Source organism: Chlorocebus sabaeus, chromosome 26 (assembly GCF_047675955.1).
Source record: "Chlorocebus sabaeus isolate Y175 chromosome 26, mChlSab1.0.hap1, whole genome shotgun sequence".
NCBI lineage: Eukaryota > Metazoa > Chordata > Mammalia > Primates > Cercopithecidae > Chlorocebus > Chlorocebus sabaeus.
Genome location: NC_132929.1, coordinates 29,852,277 through 29,874,000, shown reverse-complemented (window position 1 = coordinate 29,874,000; position 21,724 = coordinate 29,852,277). Strand labels below are relative to the sequence as shown.

Genomic DNA, 21,724 nt, shown 5'->3' with positions numbered 1-21,724 from the left:
GAAAACATTGCGGAGATGCTAATAAAAATGTCAACGTCTGAGTTCATATCATAATGTTCGGGTATCACGCACAGAAAAGAAAGGAATATCTTTGGAATTACTTGGGAGAAAATGTCATTGAAAACAGGAGAAATAAGAGTGAAGCAATAGTGTGAATAAATTTTTTAAATTAATGATAAAAGTTTATAAGAAGATGCTTCCATTGGTTAAAAAAATCAATTATAGAAATTATCATTTGAAAAAAATTATTAAACAGATTTTTATGCTTACTTTATACCCAAAATTATTTTAGGAGGTTCCCATCCTTAAGTAACTCAAAACTTAGGTGAGGAAAATTACACTAACATATATAAAATACATAAAAATTTGGAAGGACTGTATCAAAAATGATCTCAAATATCATAAGACTAATGGGGAAAAATGTTAACTGCAAGTAGATGTGCCTGAAATCGCACATTCTTTTAATTTTGAACTTATATAGAACTCAATGAGTAAGGTATAAAAAAATTCACAACAGTATTACACCCTAATTAGCCCATCAAGGAACTTGGGGTTCTGGTTATACTATCTGTAATTTCATAAAAGTCTGAGACATTTTTCTCAGCCATAAATGTAAGGATGCAAATGCACATGATACTGTATTTCTTTTAAGATTTTAGATGTGTTGAACACTGTAAACCATTAATGTCAGACCACAAAGGATGGAGGTGGTCGGGGTCACTGATATTATTGTGTGGTCATCATGGTCATCATCATGGTCATCATCATACTACAAGCAGCAATTTTATATCATCTTGAATTTGTGGGGTGTGAATAATTAGTGGAATACTGACTCTGCTAGCACAGTGAATGAATTATTTTTGTCAGAGTTTTTTTTTTCAACTGTTTATTGGGGTATAATTGAAATACAATTAACTGCACACATTTGAAACGTACAATATTTTAAGTCTTGGCATACACATTCACCCATGGAATCATCACCATGATTAACATAATTAAAGTTGTATTTCAAAAGTTTCTCCAAAAGTTTCTTTGAGCTTCTTTGTAATCAGTTCCTCTCATCCTTTCCTTTCCTTACTCCCCAGGAAAACACTGATCTGATTTCTTACATTGGAAATTAGTCTGCATTTTGTATTTTCTATAATTTTATGTAAATGAAATTATACTGTAAGATCTCCTGTCTGAATTCTGTCACTCACCATAATTATTTTGAGACTTACCCATGATATCGTGTATACCTACAGCTCATTCCTTTCACTATTAACTAGTATTTCGGTCTCTGGATTTACCACAACTTGTATATCTATTGTAATCACCTATTGATGAAGACTTGGGGTTGTTTTCAGTTTTAAGTTATTACAAAAAAGCAGCTATGAATATCTGTACACAAGTCTTCATATGGACACATGTTTCCTTTTCAATGAACGAATGAATTCTTTTCCCAAGTGGTTTACCATTTTATATTCCCACCAGCAGTAGAGTTCCAGTTCTACCACATTCTCACCAACACTGAGTGGCAACAGGATAAAGGTATACAGGAGACAACTAGATGTGTATCATTATAACTTTCTCATATTGTATTTGAAGTAGTATTAATGTTATGTTACTGGTAGGCTGTTATAACTTAAAGATATATACATAATAAAATCTAAAGCAATCACTAAAATAACAAAATAATGAGATACAAATAACCCAACAAACTATATTATACACAATTATAAAAAATATTCAAGGGGTCCAAAAAAGGCAGAAAAAAAATAATACTAGGGGACAAAGAATATACCGTTATACTAAGTATGAAGTGATTTTCACATAGTTTTACTTGGAATTTCCCTAATAATGACATTGAGCATATTTTCTTGTGCTTATTTGCTATCAACACAAATCTCCCGTGTGTACTTTAAAATGATATGTATTCTGTTCTTGTTGGGCAAAGTGTTCTAAGTAGTACAACTACAAGTAGTATAACTATTTGTGTCTTTATTTAAAGTGTATTTCTTACAGGCAGGATATGCTTGCATGTTGCTTTTTTATTCAATGTGACAGTCTCTGCCTTTTATTTGGGGCATTTAGATGTTTTTTATGTAATGTGATCATTGGCATATTTAAGTTTTAGTCTATCATCTTGCTATTTGCTTTCTGTTTCCCCCCATTTGTTTATTTTACCCCTTTATAGGATTTATCATTTTTGATATTAAAATTTGTCTACTTTTTTGACTTTTAAACCATAACGTTTTTTGTTTTCTCTTTTCAGTGGTTGCTTTAGAGTTTATAGTACACAGCTTTAACTGAATATTTATGTGATAATAGAAGATGTAGGCGTGAGTTGTGTTTCTTTCATTTTGCTTGTTGGGATGGATTATTTAGCAAAAATCTATTGGTCTCCAGAAGCCCCGGCTTTCTCATATGTAAAATGATAACAACAATCATAATGACAATGATTACATTGTGAAGTATTATACATATGATAAGATTTGAGATACAGTAAATGACCACACAAATATCCATGCCTATCATTATGATGATATTTGCAGTGATTTGGGTTTTTAGATATTTCTTCCTTGCCATTAATATTTCTTCAACACATTGCTTACCTATTTAAAACTGCTTTTGTCCAGCCTTCAAATATTACCTTGCTTTAAACATCTTTTACTTGGGAGTCAAATATCTATCCTATTGTTAAGTTGGCAGCACCAGGCAGAACTGGCCGCTTCTCCCCCAACCTCCCTAGGACTGGCTCCCCCTACTGACGATGTTAGCCTCAGCATCATCTCCACTCCAATTGTAATTAAAGCTCTGGGGCAAAAAAATTACGTGTTTTTCATATTTACCTCAGTGCCTGTAACACTGTGAAGAGTACCTCATACTTAAATACATGTTCAATGAATTATTTCTCTACAGAGTGTTGGGTCTGACACTAACAAAAAATGCTCAGAAAGCTGAAATTTACACTATATGGACCTGGGTCAACAGGGATCTGCAGACTCCCAGTTTGGCCAGGGACAGTACTAGCATATCGATCTTTTTCTGCTTTCAAAATAGGTGGTCTACACAAGGGATATATCCAAGAAGTGAAGGAATGAACCAAGTAGAGATAGATTGGCATTTTAGTTTTGGAATCTTGAAAATGCTGCTAGATCAGTCGGTTGTAGTGTAATACTAGATGTATTCCACTCGGGGGAAATTGCTTCAACCCACAAATGAGTGACTAGCATGCCCCATTAAGACCTCCGTGGTCTCCATTCCACACATAAAACATACAAGTGATAGTTTTAAGATGTTCCGATCATTGATAGACCAATAACCAGGACTTGTATGGTGCTTTGTAAAGATGAACTGAGCTAATTATTGAAAAACCCAAAGAGGTTTCCAGCAGCAAACTGAGTGCTAGAGTTGGGAAACACATGACCAAGGCTATTATATACCATGGGGAAGTGAAAAACAAGAAAATCTATTGAGTAGTGATCAAGAATCAGATCAATGTGCAGAGAAGAGAGGAAGGGGAAAAGTGGGGAAAGGAGGGAGATAGGGACTCAGTGAAAAGGAGAGTGTGTGTATGCAAATGGAAAGAGGGAAAAACAGATGCAGGTGAACTCTCAGAGAAGAGAGGAATAAACAAGCATAATCATTTCTGCCCTTGGGACAATTTGTTTGGCTTTTCCTGGTTTCTGCAAGGGCTTTCTCTTCTCATATATTAAAATTTGTCCTCACCTAATCCGTTTTCCATGTACTAGTTTAATTGTAGAGGGTTTTCTTTCCTCTGACTGAGATGGATTCCTGCAGAACAGTCCTTTTTACCCCAAACACTGCTATTTGTACCCCAACTGCTCCCTAAAGATTTGGGGGATTTTATTTAAATTCTGTTTGGTTCTCAATTTAAAATGAAGTCAAGTTCATAGCACCTTGCATCTCTACCTATGCAATATTACAGTGATGGCTCTAAAAATGCATCTTGATTTGATATTTTCTAGTTTACTGACTGTGAATTAATTCTCTTTGGTGACCCTAAGTTCATATTTTATGGCATTCAATTTAGATCTCTCCATAACTCCTTTCGCTATTTATTATAAAACCCTTAGATTCTAGTGAGAAGCACTGATAATGTAAATTATGTTATGTTGGCTTTGCTGTATGTGGATAGGTAATGTTTCAATCTCATTTAGTAAGCGAACAGCAGAATTGGTTATTATTTCCTTAATGCTAGACATAATCACAATGTAGGCAATGATTAGTCAAAAAAAGATGGATGGATAGATAGATAGATAGATAGATAGATAGATAGATAGATAGATTCTAATCCCATAAAGTTTGACTAAACTCCTTGCTCTAGAAACTGCGGAACCATCTTCTATGACAAATGACTTACTGGTGTTGATACCGTCACTGTCAAATGGCTCAGGCAACTAAGGAAATACTCCCTTCCCACATAGCCTAGGAAAAGACTGCTGGTAATCTAGGCAATAAATCAGATTCATGATTATGTTCAGGCTATCATTTGAAAATATTAGTCTGCTGTGCTATCATAATATTTTTAAGTATAGTATTAAATTATCTTTTATAGAGTTTAGTTTATGCTTAATTCATACTCAGCCCCGGCTGAGCCGCACATGGCATAGTGGAGAGCCATGGGCCTGAGGCACTCTGTGCACCACATCCGGGTAGCTAGGAATTGAATGTGGCTGCCATATACTTCAAAAAGTCCAAAACTATCATGTCTCTAAACAACAGCATTGTAAGTTAAGTATTACTGTCTCTCAAGATGGGGAATAACTTTTAGCACATTTCCCATCGTGATACTGAGATTCAAAGAGGTTAAGGATTGGTCAAGAAACATGTTAGACCCAGAAGAGTTCTGGAATTCAGGTTTATAATCTTGTTGGCCAGATAGTTTTTGGTATAACATGGAATCACTCTTTAAGTCAATACTTTCCATGGTACTTAACTGCAGTGCTTTACATATAAGGGTCACTCAGGAAATCAGGTGGAATTAAATGGATACTCCAAAAAGCAAGTGGAGTTGATTGTCCAGTCAGTTACATAAGTAGAACATTTAACTACCATTCCCATGCCTATTCAACGCTACTACAAATGAGGACACATCTGCACTCCTATCACAGGCATTTTGTTGGCTAGGCTTTCATTAACATAATTCTTTACTCCAATGGTTAATATTGATTAAAAACAGATTAAGTAACACATATCTACCATCACCTTTATGACCTACCTCAACTCTTGTACGGAGTCAACATGAAATTTGTTTTTATTTCAGAAGTTTGCAAAAAGGAGGCACCAAGACCTCAACTACAGTGTCCTCAGAAAACAACATCAACATATGCACAAAACGTCAGTCTCCCAATTCTCAAATTTCTTATTCAAACTGGCATACCATACTGGCATTTTCTCTATGTAACTCACTGAGAGAGACTTACTTGTTTTCCTCCTGAGGGAAAGTTTATGATGAGCATAAGACATTTCATTAACAGTAGCAAAGGAAAGTGAAATTGAATGTCATAATTAATCATGAAATGATCAACTATAGAATTTAGGATTAAAGAACAAAGATAACCAGCACCTTAGATTTATATGATACTTTATCATTTTCAAAGTGCTTTCATATGTGTTATCTTAATTAATCTTCACGTGATATTTTAGGAATTAAACATTTGTTTATAACCCCTTGTAACTCAGATTTCTGTAAGGGCTTAATTGGTCATGCCTCTGTTCTCTCCAAATGCTGTCAAGAGTGCCCCATTCTGAAATCACACAACATCCATAGTATTTGAAAGATTATAAATGGAAACACTTTATTTTAAAGTAAGAGAAATAAAATTAAAATGGAAATTATTTAGCATTAAAATCTCTAGAGGACATTAAAGTGCAATTAATAGGGGGATACTTAAGGCCAAATTCCAAAGTTGAAAGACTATTTCAACTACATTTTCATTTTACCAGTTTTGTGATTGCCTGCCTTGATTAGGTCTGCAGCACTTTTTCAAGTGAAGCGTTTGGATGTAGGGGGAAAAAATCACACTTCCTAATCTCTACTCGTATCTTACTTGTGGCTTCACAACAGAGCGCTACTCTGTAGTGTCGAATGTACTACAACCCATCTGAGCTTTGATTTTCTCATCAGTGAAGTGAAGAATTTGGACAAAACTATCTCTCAGATTCGTTTCCCAGTCTCAGTTCTCTGATTCTTATTTTAGGAGAACTGTTTTTTTTTTCTTTTTACAGCAACCTATTCATTGGTTCTCCCTTGCCATCACTATTCAAGTTGGAACTTTTTTGGCATGAGAATATTACTGTCATATTTAGTGTAAAGACCTGAAGCTCAGCACAAAGATATAATCATGTTATTAATTCTAATAATAATACAGCTATCATTTTTAATACTTAACAAGTTCTATGAAATTTATGTATGGTATCTATCTCAAAAAACATAACAATTCTGTGAGGTATGTATTATTATCCCTATTTTTCATATTAGACAAGCTAAAGCTCAGAAGTTAAAGTCACACTATTAATAAAACATTCTATTTTCAGAATGTCAGTATACATTTTTTCCACCCCAGTTCACAGGGCAGAACTGTCAGGGTAGGGGGAGGCATGGATGAGTTCATCTGTGACGTGTATACATTTTTCAGAGTCTGAACATAAATTCACTGTGAACTCATTTCTTTCTGAGAACTGTTTATAAAGAAAAGGTAACTCTGCAATTCTCATGCCATTTTTATGATAAATGAAAACATGCACTGGTAACTTCAAAACAGTATTTCTAGAGTCAGTGATATAGAACCTCTATAATAAGAATAAAATCTCAGAATGCAGGAAACCGATGGCAGAAAGAATTAATGTTAAAAAAGTTGGTATTTATCTTTGATATTCTAAAAGGAGACAAATAGAAAAGAATTACAAGTGTAACTTCACTTAAAGTTAATAAATATTTTATCAGTAAAATGAAAAATACTGTGAAAAATGATGTACTTATATATAGTTCATGCATGGCCAGGTACAGTGTTAAATTTGAATTTCTTGTTTGAAATGATGTTGTTAAAAAAATATATACATATACATATATATATATATATAGTTATTGCCAGTACAGACGGTGCCTCCTATCAAAAGGCAACCAGGCACACAATGTGGAAAATGATATGAAAACTGCCAATAATAATACAGATAATTCACAGTTTAATAGTCCATTCCAGTGTGTACTTCTGTGTACTTTCCCCATGAACTATGATGCTTATTAGCCAGTCTGATGGGAACAAGCACTAGCCCTGGTCTGGATGAGCACTGCAAACTGTCACATCAAGTACTTGGGTGGTCCTAGGTAGTTTTCTCACATGCATCATTATTTAGCTGTACTTATCATTACTCAGTTGATTTATCAAGGAGGACCCTTTGAAGGATTAAAATAATACAATAAATATTTCTATTTTATTTTACTGATTACAACTCAATCAATATTTCTAGAAATTTTATTATCTTTGACATGCCCCATGTTGGCTCTCATACTGTTTTATTTTGGTTTTTTGCTTGTCAATCAAATTAAGGTTTCCAGACTTTCTATTCTAGTCAAGAGGGATTAACATGGACCAGATATATCCTTCCACATAAAAAAAATCAAGCAGTGAACAAAATACATCAAACAATGGTTTTCAATATAATGGAGATATGTCAGTGATGAACAGTGATTCCCTGAGAGAGAGAGAGAGAGAGAGAGAGAGAGAGAGAGAGAGAGAGAAAGAAAAGAAAAGAAAAGAAAAGAAAAGAAAAGAAAAGAAAAGAAAAAAGAGCACCGTGATTACTTCGGCTTATTGCCTTGAGGGAGTTTTCCAATCATTGTGCAAGGAATAGAAACCAAGGTAAAGTCCATTAGACTCTTTCAGTTAACAGACAGAATTGAAAGTTGGGGAAGACCAAGGCAGCTAGAGGTCACAGGGCATAATATCAAAAAAAAGACCTGAACAGAAGGAAGGTTTCAGCAATCTTTACAAGGGTTCCCTTGAGATATGAGTTGAGTAATGATAAGTGAATGCACATAAAGAAACTGCCCAAGGCCACATTAAGATTTAAAAGTTTAGATGCAATAATGCCCAACACAGGGCCAGTTTTAGAAATCATACTAATTTCTACTGGGCAGAAGATAAAACCTCCTAATTCATGAGTTAGTAGGAAGAGTATGCTGAAGAGACTTGCCTTCATCATGGGGAATAATTAGCCTGAAATTGAGCACTATTTCATTCCCCTTTAACACATTTGAAAAGCAAGATCCAAAGAACAAAAATATTTCCATGTAACTTAACTATGTCCAGAACAAAGCTCAGTAATACCTATAGGATGCTACAATATCCAGCAAGCAACAAAGTAACATTTGCAATGTCTACAATTGAAGCTAAAATTACCAGGCAAACAAAGTAGCAGAAAAATATAATGCATAATGAGGAGAAAAATCTATCAATCAAAACTGACCAAGATTGGACATAGATGTTAGAATTGGTAGGCAAGGACATCAGAGTTATCATAAGTATTGCATGTTTTCAAAAATTTAAGCTGAGGCATGGAAGATGCAAAGACCCAGTTAGGATTTCCTAGGATGGAAGAGAAAACGCCTAATATGAAAAATACAGTGGCTTAGATTTTAGCAGATTAGACATTATGGAAGAAAAGCTTAGTGAATTTAAACACACACAATGGAAGTAATCCAAAGTGAAATACAAAAGAAAAAAATAAGAAAAAAAGAAATTAAGAAAAGTTGGGGGGTGGGAGGCAAGTGGAGGGAGAGCATTAGGACAAATACCTAATGCCTGCGGGGCTTAACACCTAGACAATGGGTTGATGGGTGCAGCAAACCACCATGGCACATGTATACCTGTGTAACAAACCTGCACTTTCTGCACATGTATCCCAGAACTTAAAGTAGAATTTAAAAAGAAAGAAAGAAAGAAAAGTCCTCAGAGTGTCAAGCAGCTGTGGGGCAACTTCAGGAGGCCTCAGCAGAGCCTCCAAACAGACAGCAGAATGCATATTTAAAGAAATAATGATCAAATCTTTCCAAATTTGAAAGAAAACTGTAGACCCACAGTCCCAAATAACTAAACAAACCCTAAACACTAGAAAAAGGAAGAATATGACACCATGTCAAATCATAAACCAATTGTATAAATGAGGAGAAAAATATTTTAAAAGCAGTTGGGGGAGTAGGGGAGATATGTTATACCCAGAGAAGCAAAATAAGGACAACTGCAGATTTGTTATTGAAAGCACAAAGACAATGAAGCAAAAAAATTTAAAATGACAATCAGAATCATATGATCATCTCAACAGATACAGAAATAGAATGTAACAAAATGCAACATCTATTTCTGGTCAAAACGCTCCGTTCACTGAGAATAGAAAATCACTTTTTAATTGGATAAATGGCATCTACAATAAAGCTACAGCTAATCTCATAGTTAATCAAGAAATGAAGTTTTCCACTTAAGACTGGGAATGAAGCTAAGATGTCTGCTCTTACCTCTTTCATTTGGCATTATACTGGAAATCTTAGCCAGCGCTTTAAAGCAACCAAAATTCCATCAGGGTTTTTTTGTTTTGTTTTGTTTTGTAAAAAAATGATGAATCGATTCCTAAACTAATATAAAATAATTAATAGGTAACCAAATAGCCAATAAAGTTGAAAAAATAAGAAGGTTGGTAGACTAATTCTACCCAATTTTCAGACTTATTATAAAGCCACAATGATCAAGACTGTGTGTTATTAGAAAACAGATAAATAGATCAACGAACAGAATGACATGGTCGGATGCAGTGGCTCATGCTTGTAAGCCCAGCACTTTGGGAGGCTGAGGCAGAGAGATCACTTAAGGTGAGGAGTTTGAGACCAGCCTAGCCAACATGGTGAAACCCTGTCTCTACTAAAAATACAAAAAATTAGCTGGGCATGGTGGTGCGTGCCTGTAATTCCAGTTACTCCAGAGGCTGAGGCCAAAGAAATGTTTGAACCCGGGAGGTGGAGGTTGCAGTGAGCCAAGATTGTGCCACTGCACTCCAGCTGGGGCAGAAGAGCGAGGCTCTGTCTCAAAACAACAACAACAACAACAACAACAACAACAACAACAACAACAACCAGAATGACGTTCAGAAATACAGACATACATACACGGAGAACTGAATTTTATCAAATATGTAAAAGCAATTTAGTAGAGAAAAATAGTGCTTTCAAAAATGTCACAGAAACAAGTTTATGTGCATATGCAAAAAAAATGAACTTAAGTCTACCACTTATACCATACTCAAAAATTACCTCAAAATGTATCATAAGCCTAAATGTAAAATCCGAAACCATAAAAGCTATACAAATACAAAATACAAAAGCAATACCAAATGGACAAAATATTTGAACAGACACTTAACCAAAGCAGATACATAGCACATAAGCATATGATAACATGCTCAAAATTATTAGTCCTTAGAGAAATGCAAAATACAACCACTATAATACTACACATGGATCAGAATGGCTAAAGTGTCAAAAACTGGCCTTACCAAGTACAGATACCCCTCAACTTACAATGGGGTTACGTCATGATAAACCCATAAAACAAAACTATCATAAGTTGAAAATGCACTAAACATGGGCAACACAGCAGATGGTCCCCAGCTTATGTTGGTTTAATTTAGGATTTATAAACTTTATAATGGTGCAAAATTGATAGGCATTTAATAGAAACCATAACCCAATTATAGATCCTAAGAAATGCCTCAGCTTACAATAGGATTACATCGTGATGAATATATCTTAAAGTAAAAAAAACCTTATGTCAAACTATCATAAGTTGAGGACCATTTCTATTGGAAGGATATGTTTGATCTAGAACTCTCAGACATTTGTAGTGGAAGGATAGAATGGTATAGTCATCTGGAAAAAAATCTCAAATATTAAACATATTCCTAATATGTGATCCAACTATTCATTCCACTTCTAGGTACTTATTCAAGAGAAATAAAAACATATGTTCACACAAATATTTATATACAAATGTCGGTTTTAGAATAAGTCATTCATTTAACATATGGGTCACTTTGTTGTCATTAACCAAAAACTAGAAACAAACCAAAATATCCATCAAGAGGTGAAGGGTCAAATAAACTGCAATATATTAATAAAATGCAATGCTACCAAGCAATAAAAATAAACTACTGATACACTCTACAACTTGGATGGATCTTAAAATAATTACGTTGAATGACTAGAACCACACAAAGCATTACACGCCATATTGTTCTAGTTACAGGAAATTCTAGAAAACGCAAAATGAAAAGTATCCTATAGCATCAGAAAGCAAACCAGTGACTGCCTTGGCACAGGGGAAGTCAGAAGGGATGACTTTTCATGAGGCATAAAGAATATTTTGGGACACTGATGGATATGTTCATTATCTTGTTTGTAGTGATGATTTCCCAGGAGGTACATATATGTCAAAACTTAACAAATTGTACATTTTAAATGTGTAGATTTTATGTTATGTCAATTATACCTCAATAAAACTGTTTCTAAGCTTTCAGATATCCAACTTCCTGAAAAACTGGAAGCTCTAGCCACATCACACCTGCATGATCGCATGGCAACAGAAGCCATTTCTTTCCTGGGAATCACCTGTTTTCCAGTTTGCCATAGTCTTCTTCCCTCCCCTTTGTTGTTCCTTTCCTGCTTTATTTATTTACTTGACTCCAACAGGAAATTTAATTTTAACTTCCAATTGATTTATTGTCTTCTATTTTAACACATAAAATGGTATTAGTCTCCCTCAGAAGTCTGAAGGGAGAAATCCTCCAAATACCTTAATTCATTCTATAGTACCTTCTGTTATTTGGTTCCAACTGATTTTCCAAACCTATTTCTTAAGACTTCCTTCATCAGGCCATATATTCAAGAAACTCTACTTCTTACACAATATTGCCCACATTCCCAACTAAGCTATATGTTTGGGGTGTATTTACTTACCATGGTAATGAGATTCCTGTTTAAAGCATTTGCAAAGAGAGAACTCAAGAAAAAAGACTGTCTTTAACTCATGTAGGAATTTTTATTTCTACCAAATAATAACTGAAATTCATTTTTTTACGAAGGAGCGGTAAAAAAAAAAAAAAAAAAAAAAAAAGAACTTTTGAGAGAAAAATGAGTTCTTGCTATTCAGTGAAAGATACAAGAGGTTTAAAAATAAATGCTCTCATGGAAAATGCAAGGTTATAAAAGTTATCATCAGCCACCTGAATAGTATAAGCTAGTGTAGATGTGGTTCCACCCCAAGTGATGGGACAGGAAATGCTCTAAGTCCCTTGTCTTTAGTTATGAATCTTCAGGATCAAGATAGTGTTGAATCAAGATTACATTTCTGGATATTTTGGGTCATCCCAAGTTATAGATCATGTTGTGTATCTTTTTTTTTAATCTCTGGCAAAGCCACCCCAGTCATGCCATCTTAATTTGAAATATTTTTCTTATTCACTTGCTTCCAAGGATAAAGAATAAATAATAAATATTATGAGAGTATTGAGGGAGCTTATAACATGACTTTTATGTTTTTATTACTTTTGGGTAAGAGATTATTAAAATATGAGATAATTATTGCATACTTTGCATGCCTGTCTTAAATTCATTCTTAAACAATTTAATATTTGTAAAAGTTTCACATTATATACTCACAAATAAAACTTCTCATCCCATACTGGATTCAAGTTTCCAAAAATGGTTTTTGTTCTTCTTTTGTTCTTTCCAACTTGAACTGTAACATACGGATCACTAGAGCCTGTTTTATCTTTTGCCTGTAGACCCTGTGCAGAAACCACTGAAATAAACCAAAAGAAACATTTTAACATACATATTCCTCAGAAACGAAAAATAATAACAACAAAGACAATTTTTCTGTCATTTGGTTCTTTGGGTTTACAGATGCATCCCCATTGCTTTCATTCTCATGACCAACAGAACTTTAAAAAAAGTTTAATAAAAATAAATACACAACATTAAAATCTGTAATTTTTGCTTTTGTCTCTAATGCAAAGTAGCTATATACATTACGTGCATATGCATATTAGCTATATACTCATACACATTACAGCATACATGTACAGAGAAATGAGGAAGATATACCTACACTTATATGAAAAGTTACCTAACATGATTCAAAGGTCTGTAATCCAAACTGATCTATTTATGAGTCTGCCATCAGTATTGATCAACTCTACATAGTTGAGAAAGCATCTATATCAACTATGAGAAAGCATCTCATAGTTGAGAAAGCACATTTGTTTTGTATTTACTCATCTTTAAATACAAAATAAGTAATTAAGAGGCTTGGTAAATGTTAACAGGCTGCACAGTCACTTGCTGTTAACATTACAAGCAACTTCAGAAGTCCAATTTACTAGGTATCGTTTAACTCAAATTGTCCTGACTTGAGGACCAAATGGATGAGGGATGTTGAGCCAGGAGTAAGTAAAATAACACCTATTGTCTCACTGAAAAAGATTAACTGAACGTATTATTAGCTACTGTTATAATTTATCACTGGTAGGCAGCAAAAATGCTTATTTCTTGTAAACTGCAGGGGAATATATTGAAAACAGAAATCTTTTCCTATGAAAGAACTTTTGATTAGAACAAGACACAGACTAAAATTATTTCACTTATCTAGTATGTATTTTCAAAATATGAAGTACCAACTAGTCTGGTTCATATTAACATGATTGAAAAAATAATCATTTGTTTTACCTATGATTATTATTAGCAGTTATTTCTAGGACACATAAAAATCTCAGTTTACAATAAAAATGTTCAAGAAGACTTATTTTTACCTGTAATGGTTATTTTTGCAGACCACTTGGATGTCCCATCCAGTACGCTCTGTTTGGCCGCCTTTGTATACTGCACAAAATCTTCTTTAGAAATCTGAAACATTTCCTGGATTACTTCAAACACTTCTGGCCGGTTTTTCTCCCTGATCTTCATTCTTTCTTTCATTGCTGTAATAATGGTCTGAGTCTTGTCTTCGGCACCATGTTTAGAACTCTTTTCTGCTGCTCCTATGATGGAAAAATCAATGGTGATGTGAATGTACATGCCATTACTTTTTGATGGCTAAAGGAGGGAGGAAAAGGAGGAGAGAGTGATAATGAATGAGGGTTTTCATTCTGTGGAGTCAGGTGGCTTTTTAGAAAAATATCAGAATGAACTGCTCTGCTGAGATTCCCAACAACTAGTGCTCCTTTGTGTTATTGGCAAGTAAATTGACCTCCTATGATTCCCAGGCTTGTCTCTTGTATTACTGAACTAAATTAGGTGTTGTGCAAAAATTCGGTTTGAATTTTCTAAAAAGGAATTCAAAAACAGCAAAAAGAACAGACACAATCAAATATGTTACATACCACACATATTTCCTCAATGGATATCCAAAACAAAATTGAGAAATAGATAGGATATAAGTGGCAAATGTCACTTGGAAGTCAGTAATTCAAACACATCACTGTTATTTGCTAAACATTAAAACAGAATGTAAGATTTTACTTGGAAAGAAAATGATTGAGCTGTTTAAAATACATTTGGACACTACCAGGCTAAAAGACCTATAAAGTAACTGATAGAACACCGACTTGAACTCTCTTTCTCTAATATATCCAGAGCTTTTAAATGACTGAATACTCATTTTCCACTAAAAACTGTTTTTTTATTTCTGGGGCATTGTTTTTCATGACGGGTCTCAACTTTCTGGGCATTTTTGTTTGTAATGACAAATCATTCCATCAGTGAAAGATTTCTAAAATTCCATTCTTGGATTCCCTAACCTTAAGCTACTACTGGCTAGATATTCTCATTGCTCTGTATGGCCTTCTGGGTTGCCCAGTATTATATAAGTTAATAACGGACCATGATTTCAATTTCCACAATTCCTTAGTGAGTTTAAAGTAAGAAAGCAAAAGCTCATGTACCACTGTCTACAGGAACTGCCACTGATAAAATCAAACTTCTTTTTGGTACAGAAGCAACTGAAATATAGTGAAAATAATAGAAAGAGTTGTGTTCATAGCTAGTAATTGCTCTAATTTTCATTGACATGACTGTGAGTTTGCCTAACTAGTATTTTCATTTTATTCTGAACTATTATATTTCTGAGATAGGCATACTAATATCTCATAAATTATTTAGCAATTAAATGGGATAATTTATAGGTAAGCACAATTTCTACAATAAAAGATAACATCAGTAATGTTCTTTGAACCTAATTTGTGAATGTTAAGCCCAATTTAAGTATAGAAAGTAAGACAAAAGATGAAAGGTCAACTACTACCTTTACTTATGATAAATTAATACACAATTGGACAGCAATAATTTAATGTAAATGTTCATTTACTTGAAAGTGTAATATCTGTTTCCTAGAGTGGAAATATATATTCATAATAATGAGTGTGAATAGAGGAAGCTAAAAGATATGAATATTCCAATGGTAGAAAGAGCAGGCTACCTGTCTTTATCTTTTATTTTAACCTTTGAGGACCTAAACGACATTTAAAAAAAAGGAATAAAAAAAAAAAATGAATTCCACTAAAGGTGATTTAAAAGGACATTGTAAATAGTCTACACTGTTGAAACATGTCCCTGGAATAGCTACAAATTTGCAAATTGCATGAAATTAAGATGTTTTTAATTTATCAATGTTGGTTTAGCTACACAGTCCATAATTCTGAAACAGCAAAATTAGCTTAGGCTGCACTAAATAGTTGAAACTATCCGATAGGCATATTTTATTCATATATTTAATATTCATTAAATGGACAGGACAGTGGTGGCTGGAAAATGTTCCCTACAAGACACAAAGTGGCTCAAAAGTTTAGTCTGTGACAGCCAGGCAAAGAATGTCCAAAAGGTTAGAAATGTCATAAAAATGTTGACTCTCCCCCAAATTTCTAAACAGCTATTCTTATTTTTGCTGTTAATACTCCCAAAGGCTCTAGGAAGGAGTGCTAAAGTCATGTAGAGTTAAGTATACTTTGGATTAGTTTTCTAAATTGAGGAAGAACCCATCTAACTACCATGAACAAAATAAATGCTCAAACAATAGCTGCCAAATTCAAAGCTAGAATATAAAGAGATTGTTCATCCAAAGGAATCAGGCTTCTATCCTTAATGACTGCCCCTTGTTATCAAAAAAATAATTAGGAAAGCTTGAGCATTAGCTTTGAAATTTCACTTATTCTTATATATTATTGATGTTATTATAGAATATCTATTCTAATATGTACAGGCAAAAGAGCCATGAACTGAAATAGCCAACTGGTGGACAGCAGGTTAACAGAGACATACGTTTAAGCATCTTCTCTGTTATTTCTAGAAAAAAATATGTAGCTTTTAAAAATTTCTACTTTTGGCCGGGCGTGGTGGCTCAAGCCTATAATCCCAGCACTTTGGGAGGCCAAGGCGGGCGGATCATGAGGTCAGGAGATTGAGACCATCCTGGCTAACACAGTGAAACCCTGTCTCTACTAAAAATACAAAATAATTAGCCGGGCTCGGTGGCGGGTGCCTGTAGTCCCAGATACTTGGGAGGCTGAGGCAGGAGAATGGTGTGAACCAGTAGGCGGAGGTTGCAGTGATCCGAGATCACACCACTGCACTCCAGTCTGGGCGACAGAGCAAGACTCCGTCTCAAAACAAAACAAAACAAGCAAATAAAATTTCTACTTTTGCATTTTTGATCAGAAGAAAATTATTCATCTTCGATTGTTTAGCTCAGAGATAGAGACAAATTCATAATTAATTTTTGTCACTGATGTACAGGTACTTTCCATTGCCCTATTCTTTATCAAACCCACATATCTTATGCTTCTAATGAAACTCTTTATTAAATAGTTACAATTTGCAATGAATTTCCAGCCCTTTGGGTTATTTGTCTTTGGCCTTATTTGTTTATACAAAAGTCATCAGAGAAAACTTTAAATTAGTTTTTATATGACTCTTTCTTCAACGTGTGTGGCAGAAGGTCTAGTAGCGTCATTGAAATACAGTAATATGCCAACCAGAGATCAATAATAGATGAGATCAAAAGAGATAATGTAAACCAAAAGCACTTTGTACAGTATACTATGCAAATGAAATGCATCATTGTTACTTTTAAAAATAATTACTTGACAGATAAGACAATATAATTACGGACAACACAACCATAACCCAACCTTAGACAGAGGGGCAAACTGGTTCTCCTCTACATAATTTAATGGGACAATTAACTAGAACTCATTTTTCCTTAGTTTTTATCAGACAAAACATCTAAACTTCAGGTGAAATTAACAATTTTACCATCTTTATATGGCAGTTTACAATTTTTGTGCTTTTTTGCTGAAGAAGTATCTATAGATAATATCTACAAATAATTATAGAATTTATAGATATAATCTATAAATAGAAAAATGTTGAAGTTGTTATATATGTAACTTTATATATAAAACATATATAGTTATATATAATACATATTTTGATTATATATAACTATATATAAAATATACATATATAAAGTTATATATTAAAAACTTAAAACTACAGGTGTGTGTACATACATATATAATATATACACATACATATATATTTGTGTGTATATATACACATATATGTATATAATAACTTCAGTGTTCTTCCTTCTTCACAGTTCTTTCCTTTTGCTATTTTTCTCAACAGCTCTTCCGAAACATTTCTACTCTCAAGTCACCTACCTCACCCCCATTACCCTCCATTCTCAGCATATGATCTTATCTCCTCAAGAGGAAATAGAGTTCTTTTAAACTCAACAGTCACATTTTCTCTCCTCTCCTACAGAAACAAAAAAACCCAAATCTGATTTGTAGTATTAGATTTCTGTGACATAAATATTTCTAACAGCTGATTCCAAGCAAATGCCTCACAAAATTCTTTCATATTTAACAATCACCATTGACACAGCTACCTGCATATATGTCTATTCCTTATGCTACCTCATAAGGCCCAAATTTTATTAAATGTGTATTCCAAGTGTCTAGCACACTGTTTGGAAACTAGCATACACTCCATAAATAGAGGAAATACTTCTTGGGGGAGTCTAAGATAAAATGATTGGCATAATTGTATATTTAATTTGGCTCTGGGTTAATTTAATGTGTTATGAACTTCTTGCAAACTCCTGCCCTAAGGCCACAATTTTGGCAAATAACAGGAATAAACTGAATATAAAATGATAAATACCCTGTCGAATAAATCTTATGAAAAGATAAAATACACGTGGCCCTTGGCTTTGGATTTGGAATTATTAGAAAACAAAGGCTGTATTCCCATCATTAGATAACAGAATTTAACCTACATGCCACGTGCACTTAGTCAGCATAAAGCAAGAACATGAATGCCAACTACCAATAGAAGAAATATATAAAGAGTTTCACTTTCAAATAAAGTAAAAGTGCACAGTATCTAGTGATGCTTCAGTGACATGGTTTGGCTGTGTCCCCACCCAAATCTCATCTTGAATTTTAGCTCCCATAATTCCCACGTGTTTTGGGAGGGACCTGGTGGGAGATAACTGAATCACGAGGGCGGTTGCCCCACACTGTTCTCATGGTAGTGAATAAGTGTCACGAGATCTGATGGTTTTATAAGGGGAAACCCCTTTCATTTGGTTCTCATTCTTTCTCTTGGCCTGATACCATGTAAGACCTGCCTTTTGCCTTCCACCATGATTGTTAGGCCTCCCCAGCCATGTGGAACTGTGAGTCCAGTAAACCTCTTTTCTTTATAAATTACCCAGTCTTGGGTATGTCTTTATCAGCAGTTTGACAACGGACTAATACACTTGGGTAGAGGAGACAATCTTGAGTGTGAATCCTGATCTGCCACTTACTAACTGGCATGGTCTGAATGTTTGCATCCCATTGAAAGTCATATATTGAAACTTAATCCCCAATGTGATAACATTAAAAGATGAGGCCTTTGGGAAGTGGCTAGGTCATGAAAGCAGAGCCCTCAACAATGGGATTAGTGGCTTTATAGGCTCAAGGGAGCTCACTCGCCCCTTCTACTATGTGAAGATGCAGTGGGAAGTCAGCAGTCTGCAACCTGGAAGACCGCCCTCGACGGGCCCTGACTGTGCTGAAACCCTCATCTTGGGCTTCCCACCTTCAGAACTGTGGGTAATAAATCTATGTTGTTTATAACTCACCCAGTTTATGGTACTTTCTTAGGCAACTGAAATAGACTAAGATCCTAACCTTTTAGTCTTGAGCTAGTTCGTTTATCTCTCTCAGCCTTAGCTTCCTCATCTGAAAAACAGTTGGAAATAGTAGTAGTGTCTCTCTTAACAGTATCAGGACTCAAAGAGATAATGCATATAGCTTTAATAATAGTAATGGAACAAGTGTAGTGATTTCAGAATGCCAAAAAGGTGAAGGTATAGGCATTTATTAAAGAACTTCAGGCCAGGAGTAGTGGCTTACACCTGTAATCCCAGCACTTTTGGAGGCCAAGGTGGGTGGATCACTTGAGGTCAGGAGTTCATAACCAGCCTGGCAAACATGGTGAAACTCCATCTCTACTAAAAAAATACAAAAAATTATCCAGGTGTGGTGATGCACATCTGTAGTTCCAGTTACTTAGGAAGTTGAGGCAGGAGAATGACTTGAACACAGCAGGCGAAAGTTGGCAGTGAGCCGAGATTGTGCCACTGCACTCCAACCTGGGAGACAGAGTGGGACTTTGTCTCAAAATAAAAATAATAATAATAATTTCACATTAGTAAGAAATTTTAAGGGTTTGAGCTTCAAAATCACTTGACCTCTGAAACCACTCCTGAAAACTCTCACATGGACAGTATCTGCAGTAGGCTGGATGCTCTATATCTATTTGACAGATGAGGGCCAATGAAGGGCTTAAAGATAAAAGAAATATGAGTTAAAAAAAAAGCTAGAGAAAAATAACTTATTTGTTTATTTATTTATTTTTTGACATCCATAAAGCCTTACCTGCACTTGAAATTGATGGACCCAGAGAAAGTGGGTGGTTAACATCCATGGAAAGCATTCAGAGGGTCTGATATTAAGGCATTTGTGTACTCCTTTCTTTCTCTAGGAGCCTCTCTGACATGGGAAATGGGTCTTTACTGCTTTTTTTCTTTATTTCTCAGCAAAAAGATGTAGGTGGGCCTGCTTTCATTGTCTCTCTGCTTTTTGCCCCCATGACATCATGTGGGTGGACATTCAGTTGCCATTCTCTACCCATTTCCTTTCAGATGTCTTATATCCAAGATAATATGAACCCTCCTCTTTTAACATGCCTTCAGTCTTTTCAAGGAACAGAACTGCAACTCCCTCAGTCTTCAAGTTAGCAGCCTCCTTTTTCTTGTAATATCAAAGCCACACACTCCTTATTTTTCACAAACAACAAAGGACTGACATTTAACAGAAGGTAATGGAAGGAGCACAAATATAACATAACATCATCTCCCATTCGTGTAGGTGAGAGCCTGTAGGTAACTCTGTCACTGACAGTGGGAAAATAGGAGAAGGTCGCCCACTTCCCGAGGAACTATCACCTTCTCTGAAATGACCAGTGTCAGGGAGTCTGGCACCAAGAGCAAACAAAAAACTGCCAGACTGTCTTTTCTCTTCTGCCAATACCATCCCCACCATATTCAATCATCTCATTATTGGTAAATGCAAACTTTTAGAACAAATTTGAAAACAAGCATGTTTTAAAAATACAAAATCAGGAATGCGCTCACATAACAGTATGTTAAAGCGACTATATCTCATCAGCATTTTCTCGAGGTTTCCCAGTCATCACAGAGTCAAAAGCTATCTATATTGTTTAGGGGAACAAATCAATTATAATTTAAAATGTGTTCAATTTTCAAAATATTTTTACTAAGCAAGGAAAAAGAGAAGAAACCAAGAGAGTTATGGAAGGAGGAAGATATTTTTCTTAGTATCACATTTAGTTACATAGATTTCTTCATATACTTTTCAAAAAAAAATACAAAGCAAAAGAAAATTAAACATCAACATTTTCAAAACAAGATTGATTTTTATTTCTATTTTTTCATAACCCAGACTCTGACTTCTAGGAACTTTGCTAATGCAACTAGTTCACAGTGTTGTTCAGGGCTGGCCTGGTGCTCACAGCTAGGCTACGTTGTTCTTTTCTTGGACATGAACAATTTCAAAGAACACCAACCTTAGACATGGTCGCCCACGACAGTGTTAAAGTAAGACAAACAAGGCCACTTCCTTATTTTTCCTAAGCATAGACAAAACATAGCACTCTGTAAACCACACAATATCAAACATTCCCTCTCTTAACTAATATGCGTGGCCATTGTTTCTTTAGGATGTATAATTGTCCTCTTTTATCCTCAGGGAATGCATTCCAAAGCCTTCAGGAATACCTGAAACCTCAGATAGTACCCAATTCTATCTTTATTGTATAGTGTTTTCTTGTTGTTGTTGTCATTGTTTTATTTTATTTTAATCTGATCACCAAGAAAGCTACTAAGTGACTATGGGGTGAGTAGCATCTATAGGGTGGATACACTGACAAAGGGATGACTTTCCTTCCAAGAAGGATGGCAGATTTAATCACGCTACTAAAAATGGTATGCAACTTAAAACTTATATTTTGTTTATTTCTAGAATTTTCTATTTAATATTG

The 21,724-nt window shown here is 34.7% G+C and overlaps 1 protein-coding gene across 1 annotated transcript in view; it reads right to left on the bottom strand.

Annotated features, from left to right (window-relative positions):
• Positions 1-21,724, bottom strand: part of UNC13C (unc-13 homolog C) — a 624,577-nt gene that overhangs the window by 355,255 nt on the left and 247,598 nt on the right. The window contains exons 8-9 of the mRNA XM_008016541.3: positions 13,864-14,091; positions 12,713-12,854 (exon numbers count right to left, since the gene is read on the bottom strand). Coding sequence (XP_008014732.3) covers positions 12,713-12,854; positions 13,864-14,091 — 370 coding nt within the window. The remainder of the gene's footprint in view (positions 1-12,712; positions 12,855-13,863; positions 14,092-21,724) is intronic.